A 21,875-nucleotide genomic window follows, 5' to 3' on the forward strand; every position below is an offset into this window, starting at 1 on the left:
CAGCAGCTCAGATGTTAGGAGAAAATGAAGACTCTTGTCAGTCTTACATCCAAACAGATCCTCAGGACTGGTTGTGAGACATTGGTAACTTTACAGCTGCTCAAGTGCGTTGTCCTAGTCAGTGAGATTTTGCTACCTCCCATTAAAACAGTGGATAGTACAATTCAACAACGAAAAATGCTACTGTAAAGTTATGGTTTATGAACATCTACCCTTACAGCAATGCAAATACAGTATTGTGTTATTTTCGCGGTTGTGGCTAAAAGGAATACAGCTACAGCAAACAACAATAAATATTTTTTTCTACCTATTAGATTATGCTTTTATTAAAGTCTACACCTACCCCAACCCTAAACCTACCCTTACAGTAATGCAGATTCATTAAATGTTGTTCAGCATAAGAAAAAGGATGCAATATTGATGTGCGCATGTGCAGTAAACCCTGGTAGGAAAATCTGAAGGTCAGGATAAAATGTCAGGACACCGACCCAATGCAATGTGACGTCACACTGCATGAGAATCAAAACAGCAGGCTTAGTGAGACTGACTTGGTTTAATGGGAATTTAAAAATGAGGAAGGGAAGGATTTTGATCATTGTAGGGTTGTGGTGTTCACACACTGCCAACACACATTTATGTCCAAACACCATGTAAAAGTGGATTTTGCAAAATAGGTGCCCTTTTGCAAAGGGTTTAATTTTGCCCTTTAAACAGGCAAAAATGCCTGTTTATACCAATAAGAATGTCTGATTAAACGTGATAAACATTTTAATTCGGATGAACACACATTTGAATGCTATTAATGCAGTTTTAATTAATTATTTTACATATGCATATAGGTTTTTTATTTTATTTATTTTACAGAGAGGCGTTCTAACTTTTTTTCCCAATCATAAAATGAAAAAAACTTGACCAATTAGAAAAGCTCTTTTGATTACATATTTGGAGCTGTTGCAGTCTTGGTGCCACTCATGAACAGACCTGGCTCTCTCAATGGATTGCATTTTTTGCTGTTTTAATCATCTTAGTGAATTAAAATGAAATAAAGTGAAAGGCTGTTTGAAAACATGTAAATGTTGTTTGTCTTTCTTTCTTCTCCACGACAAACTGGTGCCAGAAATGGAAAGTTGCACATTGCATTTGTGTGGGGTCAGTGCTCTTATCACACACATAGTTGAATTTGATTCGACTAATATTTGTGTGCACAATATGCACACACATATTAGTCGAATCAAATCCAGAGTATTTGTCTTTTTCACACTTGTCTGAACATTCAAAATTGCATTCATATATTGGACCTAATTTTTGTTCCATAAAGATTAAATGTTCCTGGTCTTATTGTGCATTATCAGTGCACAATATTCCTTAGGAAAAAGTTTGCTTACACAATCTTTCATCAAAATGTATGCCTATTATTGACATGCAGTGGCCTTCGCCTTTGTTCACAGAAAAAACAACCTGCCTGCATGTCAGAGGCAAGTTACACATAGGAACTGGCCATTACCGTGCCACTAAACCCTTACATAAATAGCACAGCTCATGCTCATTAAAATCAGCCACAATCTCACGCTGCTGTTCTCCTCCCTTACCTGTAATGAAAGTAACACATTACAGTCACTTAAGGCTCTCAAATGCAGTTCTTAATTAGCCTAAAAAAAATCCTTTTGTCAAACAATAGAGCTGCTTGATTGCCTGTTAAACATTTTTTATTTATTTCCTGAAGACTAGGCTGTCAGGCACTTTTTTTTTTTTAACGGCACAACAGAACTACATTTGTCGAGTCAATTGAATAAACATTGAAGTAGTAATTCAAACTAAAATCTTGACTGACCATTTAAATTATATTAAATTAATCAAATATGATTAGTGGTTAGATTCAGGCGTAAAAAGAGTTGTACATTCAGAACTGGTTCCATTTCTATAAAATTCGGTACGAGTTGCATTAATGATTCTGCAGATGTTTGCTGATGGACCACCGTACTAAAATACTGTTTCCTGTGCCGCCACTGAAAGTCATTATGTTTAATGCGAGTTGTGAACTTGCAGTCTGAATTGAGTGTGATGAGAGAGAAAAAGTACTAAAAGAATCGTTAAGGGAATCGTTAAGTGGAACTGGAACCATAAACCGAGAACTGCTTTGCCCTTCGAAATCTCGCACCACAACACATGTATTAAATACTGAAGAGAAGAAGGTCTTCCAGATGTTTTCTATGTGGTTATTATCTAGGCAAGTCTGCAGTCCTCTCGTCTTCCTCTGGACTGTGTCAGCCGGACCAGCATGCTTTGCACTGTCGATCCCGCTGTGCTTTGTAGAGCGATTAAAGTGAAGGCTGCCAGCTTCATATAACTACAAAGAGCTCATTAGTTTGGCTGCTTTGATCATAATCATTAAAAATGGATTGCAGGGGTATGTCTCATCTCCCTCCCTCATCTACGCCTGCAACGTCAGTAAGAAAGATGCTGTATCCACCTCTTTCCTCAACACGCAAGACTTATGCTGGAAGACTCTTGTCACTTTGCAGTCAGAGGTTTGTGGACAAATGTTAGGGCTCCATGATTTCCACAATGCAGAAAATGCAAATGGAATTATCGAATCCATGTTACAAAAACGGAATTTACAGTAAAACACGGAATGTCATGGAATTTGTCAAAGTTTGGATTAGGGCTGGGACAACGCGTCGAGGTCATCGATAACGTTGACGCAAAAAATACGTCGACACAAAATAAGCGCATCGATTCGTCGACCTGTTTTTATTTCTCTAAAAAACGTTTGCAAAATGTTTACCTTATGTGCGCTGAATATACGCGATGGCCGGATCAACATTCTGTCCAACGTTATATAACCAATTCAGGGGTTTTTCTGCATTGATCTTTTTTTTGGCGGCTGTCAAAGCCTTATTTGATCGCTGTGCCTGACAGGGCGCGTACGAGAGAGAGCCCCGGCTGCGCGCGCACTCACAGTCTTCAAACAACACGAGCGCTTCTTGCTCTTTCTCTCCCTCGTGCATATTAACCAAAATCATTAGAAACGATAGAAAAAGTGCGGAACGCCAAAGTTTCACGTGGAGCATTCAAAGATTTTTTTTTCTCCATGACCGGCTGCTGGCTCCAACTGTTTTTTTTTTTTTGGAAAAGCACTCTCTGTATTAGCTTAAAGCCCTCAAGTTTACATTGGTTACTGTATTCTTTCAATTGCTCTAAACAAGTATTTTGGGTGACCTTTTTATTGAATGCTAGACATCAAGTTGTTGTTATTTTCATCTGAAAGAAGAACTTTTTTTTCAGTAAGCTAGGCCCTATGTGTTCAGTAAGCTTTTTTCAGTAAGCTATGTGTTTTCAAGGCTTCAAGGTTTTATTGAATGCTATCTCTATACAAGTGCAAAGTAATGCATTCTTAGTCAGTCTTTTTTATTGTAATTTTAAGAGCAATAAACATATATTGCAATGTTAAGGAATTCACGTTTTTTTTTTTTCATTCAGATATGTAAATCAACATGTATAAATTGTTAGTAGTCAATTAATGGGGAGATAATCGAATCGGTCTGGAAAAATTAATCGTTAGATTAATCGATGCATCGAAAAAATAATCGCTAGATTAATCATTTAAAAAATAATCGTTTATCCCAGCCCTAGTTTGGATACAATAAAAACAATAAAAACCCCTGATATTTAATTATTGTCCAGGTTTTTTAGGTCTTTGGGACTTTATTATTTTTGTGCTGCTTCATTATTTTTTTTAAAGTATTTTAAGGATTCCTATAAAGTTCAAAAGAACTGTCTTTGCAAAAGACAATTTTTTGTAACACTATAAGTCTTTAATTTCCCTTTTGATCAATTCATTGCATCCATAATGAATAAAAGTAGCTTACCTTCTGAATTTGTCTCTCATTTTCTCCAGGTCGTCTCTGGTTCGACCCAGCTCTGCTTGCATGTAATGTCGACTGGTTTCGAACTCCGTCTCCATCGCCTCCATCTTATGAGTGGTCTGGGAGAGCCGGCGGCGGAGGTCTTCATTTTGCTGCTGCAGGATCCTTCAAAACAAGTGAGAGCAATGAAAGATTTTAAAAATGCATTGCTGACATGAGAAACAGTTTAACAAATTGAGTTCACACCACTGCAGAGGTAAAAGGCAACAATCTACAGCATTCTCATGTATTTTGTTTAATTTAATGAATTTGATTTAATTTTCATTCTACTACACTAGCATAAAAGACCCTTTAATATGAAACCTGAAGACATGCCATGCCTGGGAAAGCAATTGTGCATATATTGTTGGTGTGCATCTGTGCAAGCTCACATTTCCTCTCAACACATATAGTATTCTGTTAATAGATCTCTTTGACATGTTTGGTATCATTTTACAGCTCATATTCTAAACCGAAATGTAATGAAGAAATAGTTCTGATACAGCTGTTCCTTTTCATATGCATCAAAGAAAAGACGGTTATGGTGTAAAATTGTTTTCTGTTGGAAAACATGTTATATATTAACAGCAACTTTAATGGAGTAAGATTCATGTATATGAGCCAGATAAATAATAAAGGGTTTTTATTCAAACCATCAGCTGTAAGTTTTCTAGTCAAACATTAAATATAACCTACAATGCTTTTTATATATATATATTTTTTACATTCTTTAATTTTAAAATAATTTTGGCTTTAAATTACCTTATTCTAAAATAATGTACCATCCAAAGTTTGGGGTCAGCAAAATGTTTTTCAAATATTAATACAATATAAACATTTATATCAAGTAATTTAACATACGGCATATATGTTTTTACATTTTGCTGTATCTAAAACATACCGAACCGTACCGTGACATCAGTGTATCGTATCGAACCATGAATTTTGTGAACCGTTACACCCCTAATATATATATATATATATATATATATATATATATATATATATATAATAGGAAGTTAATAACATTTTTACATGTTAATGAACCTATTAGGAATGCACCAATACAAATGTATCCTAAATGCCAGTACTGGAGTTGATACGATGCCTGATTTTATAAGGTATTCTATTATAGATGCTATTATTTCAGTACAAATAGATTTTTGCACATTTTATATATGCACCTATGATGTATTCATATTATTTCGTAAATAACAATGTGGCTACATGCATATGGAAAATTCCTCACATTAAGCCATCAAAAAAAAATACTATATTAGAAAAAGAGGAGGATGCGTTATATATTTTATATACATTTTAAAAATATAATTAAAATAATGCAAAATACAATTTCATGGCCCATACAACATATTTATGTCTGATAAATGTTCTCCACTCTCAGACCAAAAGTTAACTGGGACTACTGTATACATTCTGTAATTTCGTAATCTTTACAATCATACCAATAAAGCACTGTGGACTAAGAAAAAACAACAATGCAAAACTAAGAAGCTGGCTGGTAAACAAAACACCCTATAGACTCTATGATAGGACTGGAGGTGCACCTTCACAGCCTACATCCAAGACATCGGGAGAAGGTGTCAAACACATAATGATGCCTCAGCCTGCACCCCGGCCAAGACTCCTGAAAGCTGCCAATTACTCCAAAGAAAACCACATCCACAATACTTTACAGCAACCTAAATGTAATGAAATAGGACTAGGGAGGCTGAAGCACGGTTTCCAAACCTGATGCGCAAACAGTTACATGTGTGCAAAACACTGAACGATTCTGAGCCCCATGATTAAAAGGCTCTCTGCAGTACAACATTAGGCTAAATGTTGTGCCTACTGAGAGCGAGTTAAGTGTTAGTCATGCAGATGTGTGAATGTGTGATCAGGAGCAGCGTGTCTCTGTGTGTGTGTGTGTGTGTGTGTGAGGAGAGCAGCTGGCTCTGTGGTGAGCTGAATGGGCAGCTGCAGTGACGCTGAACACATCTGCTTGGTACCAGCAGCAGTCACAAAATCTTATCCCTATACACACACAAACTCCACGTTTATGCTTTTCATTGAGTGTGGTTATCGGGGAGAAACTGTGTGTGTCTTTTTTTGAATTTCTTAGTTTTAAACATTACTTGAAGATATTTATGTCAAGCATTAATCTTTTGGATAAAAAGATTTGAATGGCAAAGGAAGACTATACAGTGCTGACTGTCTTGTTTCCCCTCACAGGATCAATAATTGACTAATTTAGAGTAATATTTAAACTAATCTGTACAATTGGAGACTCACATTTTCTGAGCTGATATTATTCTACTGGTGTTATCAAATGATTCATCACAATTAATCACATACAAAATAAAAGTTTTTGTTTGCGTAATATGTGTGTGTTCTGTGTATATTTATTTTGTAGGTATAAATATGAACATATACGGCATATATTTTAAATACGTATACATTTAAATTCATATAATTTATATTATACTTTAATATATTTAATATATAAGCATAACATTTTTCTGAAATATACATGCATGTGTGTGTATTTATATATAAATAATAAATATAAACAGCACACATACATATATTGTGTAAACAAAAACTTTAATCGTTTGACAGAACTAAATTCTACATATTGTCCCATTATGTTATCAGTCATCAATAAACTTACATTATACATACTTTTTAATGATATACAGTATAATAAACATAAAAGGAGGCAGAGCCTATGTCAAAATTCAATGTAGAACTACATACAAAATTTAAAGAGTTCATTCAAACAGTTTTCTGCAGTCTGTAAAAATTTGATTTCATTTAAGCTTACTGACATTGTGTCATTAGACTAGATTCACATTTGACTTAAAAGTATGAGTGTAGATTTACAGTAAACTACAGTCATAAAAACTGTGGGCCAAATACAGTTCTGTCAACTGGAATCCATGCTATCTGGAATTTTGCCACACATATTTCACATCGGATTCAGGTTTATTAAATAAACTTTGAACATGTGAATATGGCATGTTGACTGATATAAAGCTGCTTAGTTTGGAAGTGACCTCTGAGAAAGTGGTACTTCGTTACACTACTTGACCTTCTTAATCTCCTAAATGTGTCCTTAATTTGGCTAATATAATAAGTTCAATTAATTTCTTTCAGTCAGTCCCATGTATCCATTTCAGTGAACTAATTTAAATCTCTGATTCATTTGTGTCATCACTATGTCCCAGTATGTCATTTTAAAGGGTTCATCCGATACCCATTTTCCACAAGTTTAATGAAAAGTCTATAATTTCCCAATGGATGTGTAAAACAACACCCTTTTAAACTGTCAAAAACAGCTCTGTTCACAGCAAGCCATTTTGGTGCATTTCCCTTTAAATGCTAATGAGCTCTGCTCCCCCCGCCACCTTTTCTGTTGGTCGGCACGTGTTTCTCTGCGAGTGCAATTCTCTAGCTAGCACATTATTAGGAAAGGTGATTTTCAAAATTCGTTGAAAAAAAAAGAAAGAAAAAATACTTCTTCTGGAGGTGAGCATACTTCTTCTGGAAGTGAAGCTGCATCACGAATATTTTGCGCAAACATAGACGCATTTAGACAGAATGCATTCTCTTCAAAAACAAAAGCTAATCCACTGCATCTTCAGCAGCTCATTATTACATACAAAAAGAGAACACCTTAATCACTTAGGAGACATTTTTGTATACATCTGCTCTGGCAGTGAACCAATGGAGAACTGATAACAGCTCACTCAGGGCCGGTCTAAGGGTGTACTCACAATAGACATTTTGAACCATTCCCGAGCGCATTTAACCTCCAAAGCCTGGTTCGTTTTGACTAGTGTGATTACTCTGTATCATGTCCGTATCCGTAATGAAAGAAAGAAAAGTGACGTGACATGACAAGTATGGAGACCCATAACCAGAATTCGTGCTCTGGATTTAATCCATCCAAAGTGCACACACACAACAGTGAACACGCACACCGTGAACACACACACCCGGAGCAGTAGGCAGCCATTTATGCTGCGGTGCCCGGGGAGCAGTTGGAGGTTCGGTGCCTTGCTCAAGAGCACCCCCATCGAGGTATTGAGGGTGGAGAGAGAACTGGAGCGCTGTACAATTCCTGCCGGCCCAAGACTCAAACTCGCAACCTTTGGATTACAAGTCTAAATCTCTAACCATTAAGCCATGACTTCCCCAGAGGTGGGCCAGAGCGCTGTTCAGTTTAGTAAACCTTTCAACATTGGATAATCACGCTGGGGCTCAGTTCAATGCATCCGTGCCTAGTGTGAGTACATCCTAAAGGTAAAACTCCAGTGTCGATCAACAATCGTGGGAGGGGCCTTGGCTTGTGTGACATTACACAGCCAAGAATTTGAGAACAGCTTGATTTTGGAAAAGGGGATTGGATTTATCAAGATTTTAAAACAAAAACCCTGAGTGTTTTTATTTTTTATTGTTTATCATTATAGGTTGGTTGTATACACACACTTATTTCCCATATCTGAGTTACGAGACTTTCATATTTAAATAGCAATACTAATAACCGTATTTGCTTGTTCTCTCTCTCTGCATTATGCATGTTACCTGCCAAAACTTTTTGTAATTGAATTTCTGACGTCTACACGAAAGCTGTCAATCAATGTGAGGGGCGGGACTATACTATGGGGTGTTTGTATTGGGAGATGACGTCACTCACAGATGACCGTGCCGAAAGCTTCGATCATTGGAGTTCATCAGTAAAGGCTCTAAGTGGCATGCCTTATTATAATTTTTTTCTTTCGTTTTCTCATTATCACTACTTAATTTTCTCGTGGTCTTGACATAACAAAAGTAGTTCTTTGAACAATGAACAAGCTTGACAGACATTCTAAAACGCTGATCCTGGCTTGAGAGCGTATAACTCTGTATGCAATATAAAGCGAAAATGCAAACGGTAATGCAAGATTTGCAATAACATTTGGATTATGTCACAATTTATATCACCACATATGGAAAACACAAAAATACAACTATGCAATATAAACATGCCTTGATTAAAGGGTTGGTTGATTGCAATATCACTTTTCTAGCTTAAGTTAGTGTCTAATGTTGTTTGAACATAAGCAATATCTGCAAAGTTACGAAGCATTGAAAGTTCAATGCAAACTGACATTTAGTCTCTTAAAATTATGGCAGTTTAATGCCTACAAAAATGTCTCATAGAGACTACAACAAGTTAATTCCCAGGTTTGTGACGTCACAAACCTAGAAATGTACATAAACCCCCAGGAACATGCAACAAATGGAGCGAGGCCATGTTACCTTGAATTTTTAGAGAAGAGGAGGAGTTAAAGCCATGCCGTCAAAACTAGGGGTGCACAAAAATATATATTCATACATGAATCATGATTCTGTCTTCTAATGATTCTAATCGATTCACAAGTTCTAAATCAATGTTCTAAAGCAGCGGTTTTTAATCCTGTTTCTCGTGTCCCCTGCTTTGCACACTGTGTTCCAATTATACAATTTATGTGTATAGACATACAGATATTTGTTCACATGGCTATGAGAAGCATTAAACATGGATGTGCATGCAGTTGCCGTTCTGTATTAAAGAAGCTAACAGAAGTGGTAACATTAACAAATAACAGCGTATCTAAAGATATGAGACAACAACAACAATAAAATAACATACCATTAAGAGCCAGGCTTGCATAGTGATCCTCTTCACTAATATTCTCTGTGTCTAATTTGGGCTCAAATTGATAAGCAATATTGACGGCATCACTGCTTACAATATAAGTGGAGCACATGCCGCTGAGGTGAGAGGCGGGACGTTTCTTGACAGCACTAGGCAGTTTAGCGAATCACAACAACAGGGCTAGCTAACCAATGTGAGCCCATTGCATAATTCTGAGGGAGGGGCTTTGTAAAACCAGGAACTCATCAGAATGTTCAAAGGGGAAGGGACAGAGAGGTCTAGAATAAAAGGTAAATTAAAAAAAAATAAAAAATAATGCGTTTTTTAAAAAAACGAAGCATTACCACATGTTAGACTGCACCCCATAAACACAATCAAGCCTAGAAAAAAAACAATCAACCACCACTTTAATATTTTATTCAGATTTTGTATGTCATGTTTTACTTTGACATTAACCTACTAGATGTATTATGTCCTTATATAAAAATATCTAAGACATGAAATAATGTCAAATGGATGAAAGAAATACTGAACTATTCATGCTAGCTCTTGTTTAAAGTAATCTGCCAGCATCTTCTATCAAGTTAATTTGCTTAATTGCACAAAGAAAAAACAAAACTTGATAGCAGTAATTTTTTGGAAACATTGGGTCAATAAACTACGTAGCTAATCACAACTTCAAGTCTTACAATTAAACCTGTTCTTCTAACAATTCTATCAAGAGCTTAAAACAAAATGAAGAATCTTATCAGGACCAGTGAAAGCCTGAGCAGCAGGGCGTTTATAATTCCTGATGCCTAAAAGCACAAGAGTAATTAAACTATGGTTTAAGAATGAGAGTTTAGACAAGCTAGAACATTCAGGGCAGTTTGCCAAAGTCTGCACTAATATATATATATATTAGTACAGTACGGACAAAAAGTTTGGAAACATTACTATTTTTAATGTTTTTGAAAGAAGTTTCTTCTGCTCATCAAACCTGCATTTATTTGATCAAAAATACAGAAAAAAAGTGTAATATTGTGATATATTATTACAATTTAAAATAATTGTTTTTACATTTATTATACTTTAAATTATCATTTATTTCTGTGATTCAAAGCTGAATTTTTAGGATCATTATCACATGATCCTTTAGAAAACATTATAATATGATGATTCCTTATCAAAGTTGGAAACAGTTCTGCTGCTTAATATTTTTTCAGAACATGTGATACTTTTTAACATGTGATTACTACTCTTACCGATACTGCTTAACGGTCCAGTACTTTAACGGTATTCTTATCGGTACTTTGTGTTGTATGTGTGTGTTTTTTTTTAAGAACAATTTGAGAACAGAATTAACATTTCTTAATTTTTTATGTAAAATTAATAATGGGCTTGTTTTGGACGAGAGGTGTTAGGAGGAGTTGGTTGGTTCATTGTAGCTGCAGCTTAAAAAAATATAATATATATATATATATATATATATATATATATATATATATATATATATATATATATATATATATATATATATAATAAAAAGGTTGCAAAATGTGGCAATTGGCTATTTTGTAAACTAACTTGAGGTGCTGTGCATTTAAATTAGCCAAATAAATGTTTACATTTACATACTGATTTTTACTTATTTGGAATTTTAAAAACAAGTAGAAAATATGTTGATTTCATTTTCATTTTTCCCAAAAGAAATCAACAGAATTTCTACGTAAGGTTAGCAAACCAGGGAGATTTTACATTTATTTTAAATGACGTGAACAAAGTTGATTCAACATGATTTTAGCATACATACCTGACGTAGATGGGGCAACAACCAGAGACGAGCTAGCTAGGCAGTCGATACACATAATGCACTTTTGAAAGATGCTTTGACAGATTGCTTGTGTTTCCTCCCTTACATGTAAATATTGTTTTGCACTTATGACAACGAGGGTTGTCAGCATTAACTCCAGTGATGTATAACCACACTTTGGAACGATTTGCTCTCTCCGCCATCGTCACTCTTTGTAAGGAGTTTTCGTACTGTTATACGTGTACCACGCTCGTTCTTGTTGTGTGAGTGTGTGTGACTGACAGACAGCCTCCGCGGCGCGCATGCGAGTTCTTGCAGATCTCACAGACAAACATCTTAATAATATTGCAAATTTGAAATGTTTGGTAAGATAAAATGTGCACGATAACATTAAGCAAATCTCTTCACCATCGTCACTCTTTATTATTAAGCAGGAGTTAATGCAGTTAGTGTACAGTTAATGCATGTGCGTGCGCTCGTTGTGGTGTGTGTGTGTGACTGACAGACAGCCTCCGTGGCGTGCATGAGAGTTCATGTGGATCTCACAGACAAACGTCTTAATATGGTCGCACATTAGAAATGTTTGGCGAGAATAAATGTGCACGACAACATTATTAAGCAAAAATACATAGTACATTATTTTTTTTCCTCCTGTACCGAAAGCAGAACCGATACCGTCAGATCTTACTGATACTACGGTCTTCCGTAATTTAGCCCCGGGGCCAGTTTAATACCGGGTTTCGGTACTCATCCCTACATGTGACACTCAAGGCTGGAGTAAAGATGCTGAATATTCAGCTTTATATCACAGGAATAAATTATGTTTTTAAAGTATATTCACATAGAAAACTATTTTTTTAAGTCGTAATAATATTTCACAATATTACTGTTTTTCTGTATTTTTGATCAAATAAATGCAGGCCTGATGAGCAAAAACATTAAAAATAGTAATGTTTTCAAACTTTTGGTCTGTACTGTATATATATCACAAAATATTCACAAAAAATAATCAAGTTCAGTTGGTGGAGGACGGTAACTCGGGAAGAACTGCTTAATAAATTATGCCATTACGGTTTTCTTGTTACATAAAAAGTACTCTCCTAGCTTTGTAAAATTACGTTTGGATGTTACACGGATTATTCTACCAATCTCCTTGCTACATTTCTGGATGCTGATCGTGGTAATATCCTTCCTGTCGATCACAAGTCAAAAAGCCCTCAGATTCCATCAAAAATATCTTAATTTGTGTTATGAAGATGTACCAAAGTCTTACGGTTTGGAACGGCATAATTAATGACAGGATTTTCATTTTTGGGTGAAGTATCCATTTAATTTCTTAATTTCCTGTGTTTCATTTGGGTTACTACAAGATATTATTCTTTAATGTTGAGTCTTTCATTTTCATGCGAAAAGAAATAAAGGCATTTGTAATGCAAATAGTGACAGCGGATGAAATGGTTAAATGTATCTGAAGTGAAAAGAGGAAACACAACAAGTGGTGGCAAAAAAAGATGCCCCCTGTTGCAAGTCTCTGTCACTGTGTCATCAGACAGGGAGTGATAACAGACAAGACTACTGGGAATCAAATTCCACACAGCAGCTCAAGTGCTGCATAACACATGAATGACGGATTGTAACATCCAACAGCTCAAAGACATCAAATCTTTCATTTACAGGCTCCTGAGATTCCTAAGAATATGCAACACCTTTCCCTTTTCTGTGCTTTTCCAGTTTCTTTCACAGTTCAGAGTGAAGGAAGCACAGAAAGCGGCACTCAAAACACTCTCATACACCTGCCAATGTAACACAGCTGAAAGCAACAGCAAAGAAGTGAAACAGGTACATCAATGATTCATGCTATAGACCTAGAAGGGGGCAGGGGTTTTAAGCTATAAATACACCAATGTAACTCTTTTTAGTGGCAAATTGCCTGTTCGCAGTCACATGTTTAGAGCACAAATGGAGCAAAAGAACAAAGCACTGTAAAAAGCAAAGAAAAAGTGCCACAGACTCCCCAAAGCACTTCTGAAGCATATAAAAAAACTGAATTATCCAGCCTACTATAACTGGCTTCATTTATTCATCTGCCATAAAGAATGCTAAATGAAATGTGTGAGGCACGCTCACGCACACATTGTGGGTTTTTGTGTGCAAACCCTAACATCGGTTTAGAAAATCCCCCACTTCATTTAACTTGAGAATCATCACATGCCGTTTTCAGTGAGAAAAAGGTTTCCGCAATTGTCTGTCACACGTTCCTGAATGTGTATAAGTTGCTTTCAGGCAATGTAGAAAAGCAGCTTTATCTCTTAAGGTTAGATTCGCAACCTCGAGCCAAGAAGTTAGTGGGGAAAAGAGCAAACAGTTAAACAGATTGTGAAAAGGGAAATTAGTAAGGATGTGCAATATATTGTAAGTATAGACCTAGACAGATCACTTCAAGGCTAATATTTTCAGTATAATGAAAATACTGCATAAGGTCTTCAACCAATAGTATTAACTCGGCATACATTGATTCATTGAAATTGAATCTTTTTTCATCAAAGAATAGAAAAATTTCTCCAAAGAGAAATGGATAGTCAGAACACACCGAGTGTTCTGTATCAAATAGTCTTGGATCCCATGACACAGTTGCAACAGCTCAATCTACATAAACTGTCTCTTAGTGAAGAAGCCAAATTGAATTATGTAAATATGAAAACAGAATGAAACTGGAGAGTGTTTATATGGAGTGTTCACATACAAATCACATACAAATCCAGGTATCTATCTATCTATCTGATCAACGATCACATAAATATAAATGCATTTATATCAGTGCATCCCTAGAAATTATACATGCACATGGAAAATACAACCATTTCAAGGACCAGGAAAAGCCTTTTCAATCACATGCAGACTGGGCTTAACGCTAGTTAGATTTGGACTGGAAGTGCCTCTTGTTTTACATCCCCAAGGTGGCAAATACTTTATCACTGAATCAGGAAAATTATGCCTCACTGTTCTATGCAAGCTAAAAAGCTGACAGAAATATTTTGACCAGTTCTAAAATCTAGTGAGCTACATCCATAGGAAGCAACATCCAATGTGAATCCTTTTCCAAAAGGAAGAATTTATTTTTATTGGCCAAATATCACGCGTATATATCCATTGTGAAAAGCCCAGTGTAAAAACATATAGAAGGTCTCTGGTCTCTCAGAGCGGTTAAATTCAATTAAATTAAATTCAAGTTCATTTGTATTGCACTTTTCATGAAATAAATTGATGCAAAGCTGCAGAAAATTAAGTTTCTACAGAGTCAGAGTTGCTTTATCATAATTTCAGCTCTATCCAGCTTATACACAGTCAAACGAAACGGCGTTTCTCCAGGACCATGGTGCTACACAAGACAAAATTAACTACAAAACTCACATTGTACTGTTCAAAACACTACACATAATTAAATTATTTTAAATAATCTAATATAATACTAATACTGGAAATAAGAAAGTAAAAGTTAAACAAAAAGTACAGACTACATAAATAAGTGCACTATTGAGGCAGATTTTATGCAAATGTACAGACGTGCAAAGTATGCAGTTGGGTTTCAAGTGTTTTTAATTCAGGTATTTATAGTAGGGGTATGTTGAGCAGAGAGTGATTGGTATGTGATTTCCTAAAGTCAACAACCATCTCTTTAGTTTTGTCCACACTGAGGGACAGGTTGTTGCCTTAACACCAATCCGCTATCCAATGCACCTCCTCTCTGTAAGCTGATTCGTCATCTTTGCTTATAAGACCCACCACGGTCGTGTCATCAGCAAACTTGTCAGCAAAGTGAACAGAATTGGACTAAGCACACAGCCTTGGGGAGCTCCAGTGCTCAGTTTGGTGGTGCTGGAGAAGCTGTTTCCGATCTGGACTGAGGTCTCTCTGACAGGAAGTCCAGGATCCAGTTACAGAGGGAGTGGTTCAGTCAGGGTCTGAGGAATGACTGTACTGAATGCTGAGCTGAAGTCTATGAACAGCATTCTGACATATGTGTCTTTTTTATCCAGATGAGTGAGGGCTAGATGTAGAGAGATTGTGATGGCATCATCTGTTGAGTGTTTTGTGCTGTACGCAAACTGTAGTGGGTCCAGTGTGGGAGATAGCAAGTTCTTGATGTGCTTCATGAGAAGCCTCTCAAAGCACTTCATGATGATGGGAGTTAGTGCAACGGGTCGGTAGTCATTGAGGCTGGACACTCTGGACTTCTTCGGCACAGGGACGATGGGGGTAGCCTTGAGACACACCAAGACGATGGTGCTGTGCATGGTTCTGTTAAAGATGTCAATGAAGACATAAGCACTTTGCTCAGAGTGTTGTCTGGGCCCGCAGCTTTTCCTGGGTTAACTCTGCTCAGAGTCTTCCTCACATCATCTCTGGAGAAACACAGTATCCAATCATCAGAAGGGGGGATGAACTTCCTCGTAATTGTGTCATTCTGTGCCTCGAAACGTGCATAGAAGTGATTTAATGCACCTGGGAGGGAGGCATCACTGTTACAGGCAGGGGGTGATGGCCTGTAGTTGGTGATGGTTTGGATGCCTTGCCACATACGCAGAGTGTCGCTGCTGTCCCTGAACTGGTTGTGGATTCACTGGGAGTGTTGCGTGTTGTGCTTCTCTTATTGCCCGAGAAAGTTTGGCCCTTGCTTCTCTTAGTGATGCCTCATCGCACATCCTGAAGGCAGAGTCACAGAACTTAAGCAGTGCAGACACATGCGCAGTCATCCATGCCTTCTGGTTGGTGTGTGTAGTGATTGTCTTGGAGTCTGTAACATCAACGCATTTACTGATGTAGCTGGTCATCGATGCCGTATATTCCTCCAAGTTGATGGAGTTTCAAGTTGTTGCACCCTCTCTGAATATGCACCATTCAGTCTGCTCAAAGCAGTCCTGGACAGCAGAAATGGCTCCTGCCTGCCAGGTTCTAATCTGCCTCAGAAACGGCCTGTCGCGTCTGACGAGCGGTCTGTACGCTGGAATCAGCATAACAGAGATGTAGTCTGATTAGCCGAGGTGGGGGCGGGGCTCCGCATGGTACACACCAGGAATGTTTGTGTAAACAAGATCCAGCATGTTTGTCCCTCTCGTTGCAAAGTCCACATAGTGATGGAATTTAGGGAGAGCTGTTTTGAGCTTTATGTGATTGAAATCTCCTGCGACAATAAACAGTCTGTCAGGGTGTGTTTTGTAGTTCACCGATAGCCCCATACAATTCACAGAGTGCATTGTTAGCTTTAGCACTAGCACTAGGAAGAATGTACACTCCGACTACAAACACTGTGGTGAATTCCTGTGGTAAATAAAAAGGTCTCTATTTAACAGCCACAAACTCCACTAGTGATGAGCATTATCTAAAGACCAGTACAGAGCTTGTGCACCATTTTGTGTTGATGTAAACACACAAGCTACTGCCGCGAGCCTTACCACACAGATCTTTGTCTCGGTCGGTACGAAACACAGCGAGCCCGTCTAGACGGCTTCCGGAATTCTGTTACTGAGCCTTGTCTCTGTGAAATCAAAAGAAGCAACAGTGTCTGAACTCCCTCTGTGTAGCTAGTTGAAGCTGAATGTAGTCAAATTTATTGTCCAGGGAGCGAACATTGGAGAGCATGAGAGAGACGGCCGGCTAGGGTTTGTTTTTAGCCTAGCAAGGACTCCCGCTCTCTCAGTTTTAGGATTATTTTTGTACAATATATTTAGTAGTAGCTTGTCAAATAGATGCAGAAATTTACAGTAAAATTCAGTTAATGACGAAATCAAACAGACGATTAACACTAATAAAACGCATATGTTATATAGTTGATTGTCATCAGCAAAACAATGGAAACTAATAATGTATTTTCTAATAATATTATCAAGGGGTAACATGTATATTGAAAATAGAACCTAGGACAGATCCTTGTGACACTCCATACTTAACTGGTGATTAAGTAAACAAATCCACAGTCAAAGAGTACATTATATCAGACTCACAGTGCTTTTTGTTTTGTGATTTACACAAAGCTTCAACAATTCATTCCAGATTTCCACCCTGAGGGAGTTGGAAACGCATGATGGAGAAACCCATCTTCAGACTACATCCACCGTCCAGCTCTCTCCACCCATCAAACAGACAACTAGGCCAATCAATACCACCGCCTGCCCGACCGCGTCCTGCACTTCCGCCTGGCGTCACATGAGCGGTGAGAGATGGTGAAGGGAACAACGAGTCAGACTCAGCTCTGTTAGGCTCCTGTCAATCCTACACTAGAGTAATCTGGGATGGATTGCAATGGTTTAACTGAACTTTGTTTATATTTTTTTTATTACTGTGCCTTAACTGTTAGACAGTTCACAGTTGTGAACATTTTAATACACATGACTGCATCAGGTTAAAAATGTCTTGTGCTGTCTGCTTTCTGCTTTACTCTGCCCATCCAATATAGGTCAGCTGAAGGGATAGTTAACCTTCAGCTGCTGGTCCCCATTGACCTCCACAGTATGAAAAAAAAAACACCAAGCAATTCAATGGGGACCAACTGAAGGTGAACTATCCTTTCAAACATTAAACCAAATTTAACAAGACTTTCATCCAATTAGTTAAAAATGTATTTTGTTTTGAGCCAAAAGCCTTGAAGTTGAAGTTGCAACTGGGGCGACCCAAGTGTGTGATACTTGTGATACTTTTTTATCCCTTCTCACTCTCTAATATATTTTTTCTACTCACCCATCCAGCAATGCCAATAATGACAGAAAAAAAGGTAGCCAGCTATTCGTTTTTTTGACCAAATTGTGTTTAGTATTCTCACAAGCACCACCTTTGTATTGATGTTGAAGAGTGGCAACTTGAAGAACAGCTTAAAAAATGAGAATAACTTTTAAGCTACACCAGATCTAAAGTGCTGACTTTAAAGCATTGGTTTCAATCGAGAAAAGCAGCAACAAATGGAACACAGGCCAGGAAAAGAACATAAAAGCTAATGCAGTACATGAAAAGAATGGAGCAGAGGTATTGGGATGCCTTGGGTTGAAAGCAGAACCTCATCACTAGGTATGTGCACCTGCTGGTTGGTGTTGGAGCCTAAAAGCCTTAGAATCCTTGTAAGCCTGGAAAGGCGGCGAGATGTCTCTGATCAAAGTGAATTTGACCTAGTACCCCTGTAAGCACCTGAGGTGTAGTGGGTAAATGAGAGGATGTGTGGAGTCATTAAAAGGTGGGCACTTTTTTCTAATCACAAGACTTCACGCCCAGCTTCTCACTGATCATAAGCCTGAGACTCACCCTATCCTACTGGAGTTTCTGGGTTAATCAGCTAGTGATGTCATACATGCATCTCCTCTCCTAATTGGCTCTTGGCCAACCATGCTATACAGCAGCAAGAGCCAATGAATAAACAGCTTTAGGGTCAGATTAGATGGCTAATGCCTCCTAACACTTTAACACTTCAGTGCATGTCATAAATAATACAAGGCTTCTAGAACAAATGAGTACTGAAAAATAATGACACACTGCCAATCCATGTCAGCAACATTTGTGAAGACTAAAAATTTAAACATAACAATGATGGGAATAAAATCAGCTTACTTGATCCTGTCGGCATCTGATAAGGAGTCCTGTAAGAAAGAACATGTATTAAGTATGTGTAAACTGAATATCATCTTAAACATAAATATTGAGTATTAGAGGAATCAGAGTTGCATATTCCAATAAATATTTCACATATCCGTAATACCCATAACTGCTGTATAATTTTTTTCTTTTATACCAAGAGGGCAAACATAACATTTCTTCAAGACTTGAATCTGAGCTGATCTTAAGTGTGGCTGAAAATGTATTTCTAAATGTCAGAGCAACCTAAAACAGTGTTCTAACCAGTTATAAAGCAGTTTCATATTATTGCAAACATTGGAAATAGTTGTTCTGATGGATAGTCTTTTGTGACTTCTAAATGTTACGTAGACATTCAATCAATAAACTATTATGGCATGCATCAATGAAATATTTCAGATTTATAAATGACCTTTTTTTGTGTGGGTTAATTAATTTAATAATTACAATAAAACAGCAAGGGACACAGTGGAAACATTATACTCTGTGTTTCTGCAAAACAGGTCAATATGCACATGCTTAGTGAAGCTATGAAATGGTCTGACAGCCTGTTTTTTAATGCCACCTAAATAGCCGCCATATCCCACAGAGCAGAAAATGGCTACAGTTTTTTTTTTTTTTTTTTTTTTTTTACAGAGAAAACTGTAAACAACTGTTTGTTTAAACATTATGTATTTGCTTGTTGATGGATAAAAATCTGTTATCCAAATAAAACCAGATGAAGGTCATGACACAGTTACAGAAGTGACAACTGGTTATCAGTAAACTTCAGTAAAAACTCATGTTTAGAGCAAAATATCCTCAGCAAACATTGGAACAGTGTGATGAGGATAACATGGCATGGCGTTGACATAATATAGGAAAAGTTTACCCCAAAATTCCTGATCATAGTGTACTATTTAATAATTCCAAACCTACAAGACTTTCCACTGTGGATTACAAAATAAGATATTCTGAAGACTCTTCTGAACTGCTCTTCCATACGATTAAACACAGTGACTAGAGACTGCCAAGCTTCAAAATGGGCAAAAAAACAACATAAAATCAATCTATACCATTTATCCACTATTTCATGTGCTTTGAAACCATACTCTTACTCATTCTCCATAGTTCTCAAATCTCATTTGCTTCAGAACTTGCTATTCAAACTTTCCACACTGAAATGTCACATGAGGTATGACATGATGGCAAATGTCATTCATTCTTATGCATATCCCAGCAAGAACTTTTTATTCAATGGCAAATAACATTTGAGAAATACATAAATTACTGTATGACTTCAAAACATTTAAAATCCAGTGCACAGGTCATATGGACTACTAGATCTTGACAGCCCATAGTCATTGTCCACTTTTGTTGTATCGAACTAGCAGTGTCAACATTCTTCAAAATGCATCTGAGAATTAAGTCTGTGGATAAACATAAGGATGAGAAAATATACGTTTTAAATAAGTAAACTATTCCTACAATATTTAGTTAATCTCTGAAAGAATATTGCAAGAGTATTCAGGCACAATTGTTTTCAAGGCATGAAATTTGGTATAGTTTCTTCAATGCAAGAGTGGATTGTATATGAGGAAGGGGTAAAGTATAAAAAATGTTGTCAATGACATACCTTGATCTGTGATAATATAGAAAAGGGAGTCACTTGTGATAAAGGTGTTTTCTCACCCTCCACTCGAATGATGGGAATCTCAGCTTTTGGCAGCACTGATTTATATGTATTGTCCTTTTGCACAGCTTTACTTTCTATATGGGGTAACTGGTGGGGATGAGGCTGGTGTTGAACCCCCCGTAGAGTGCTATTATCGCTTTCGGATCCATCACTGCCCCCCACCTGGCTATAAATTGGGACTTCAGTTTTGGGACGGGTCCCTTCACGATGAGGATCTACGTGTTGCTTTTCTGACGCTCCCTCTGGACTGTCCTCTGAGATGTGCCACGTCTTGGGTCTTGCCTCCCTTGATTTCCTGTTAGCTCTGCTTTGCTGGGTGGCCCACTCGTTCCAAAGTCTGCTCCTCTCTTGCTTTTTGTCATGACGGTCCTTGGATCCATATTGTTGGGGATTGTTGCGCTGCTTGATTTGGCACCCTTTTGAAAACACTTCTGGCTCTGGAGGGTTTCCACGCAGCATCTTTAGACTAGCCGGACTTAGGACCCGGTAGGTGATTTCGTCCAGAAATTGGGAAAATTTAATCTTTTCTTCAAGAAGCTGTATCTTCCACTCTGGTGGCAAAGAGCTAGGAGATGTAGACGATGTGGAAGTAGCACGTCCCATGGGAGAGGCTCGTACGCCCTTCTCCCTATCCAAGGACATACTTTTGGGCTTCCTGGTGTGTCCACGACTTCCTCGACGTCTTGCCTGGGCTAGCATCTCTGCCGACTTAGACTTGCGCACACTGTCAGAGGAGTAGACTCCCAACTGAGGAGACTGCTTAAGGATGCCCTTGGGTGGATGGGCATGGTGCTGAGAAGGTGCTGCATGGGGTGGATGCTTCTCTCCTTTGGGTGCAAGTATCTCTGCTTTCTCTTTGAAGGCCAAGAAGCGCTCCACACTCCTGGTGGAGTGTGATGGGGAACTGCCTGGGATGCAATGTTGGGAGCTTTCTGAGGAAGCAAGATCTTCATCAGCAGAGAGCGCCAGTAGATCATCGCTATGACTTATAAAGCGGTTAATTCTTTGATGTCGGTGATGCTTGGGAGGAATTCTCACGCCAAAAGAACCCTGACTGAAGATCCGTGGTGGGGGGAGGACATTGAGCTCCAAGCTAGACAGGCTCGAGACATCAAGCTCGCTGTCGGACGCTGGTCTCTCAGGTAATTGTGGGTAAGTGCCTGTAAACCGGGTGTGCTGCAAAATAGGTGCATGATTTCGGGG

General features: G+C 37.8%; 1 protein-coding gene across 4 annotated transcripts in view; it reads right to left on the minus strand.

Moving 5' to 3' along the window:
• tjap1 (tight junction associated protein 1 (peripheral)) overlaps positions 1 to 21,875 on the minus strand; it is a 120,985-nt gene that overhangs the window by 22,867 nt on the left and 76,243 nt on the right. For all 4 annotated transcript variants that reach the window (XM_026224510.1, XM_026224508.1, XM_026224511.1 and 1 more), the window contains 2 exons: positions 18,974 to 19,002; positions 3,870 to 4,031 (listed from right to left, as the gene is read on the minus strand). In XM_026224510.1, the coding sequence (XP_026080295.1) occupies positions 3,870 to 4,031; positions 18,974 to 19,002 (191 nt within the window). The remainder of the gene's footprint in view (positions 1 to 3,869; positions 4,032 to 18,973; positions 19,003 to 21,875) is intronic.

The sequence above is a fragment of the Carassius auratus genome, chromosome 38 (genome assembly GCF_003368295.1).
Source record: "Carassius auratus strain Wakin chromosome 38, ASM336829v1, whole genome shotgun sequence".
NCBI lineage: Eukaryota > Metazoa > Chordata > Actinopteri > Cypriniformes > Cyprinidae > Carassius > Carassius auratus.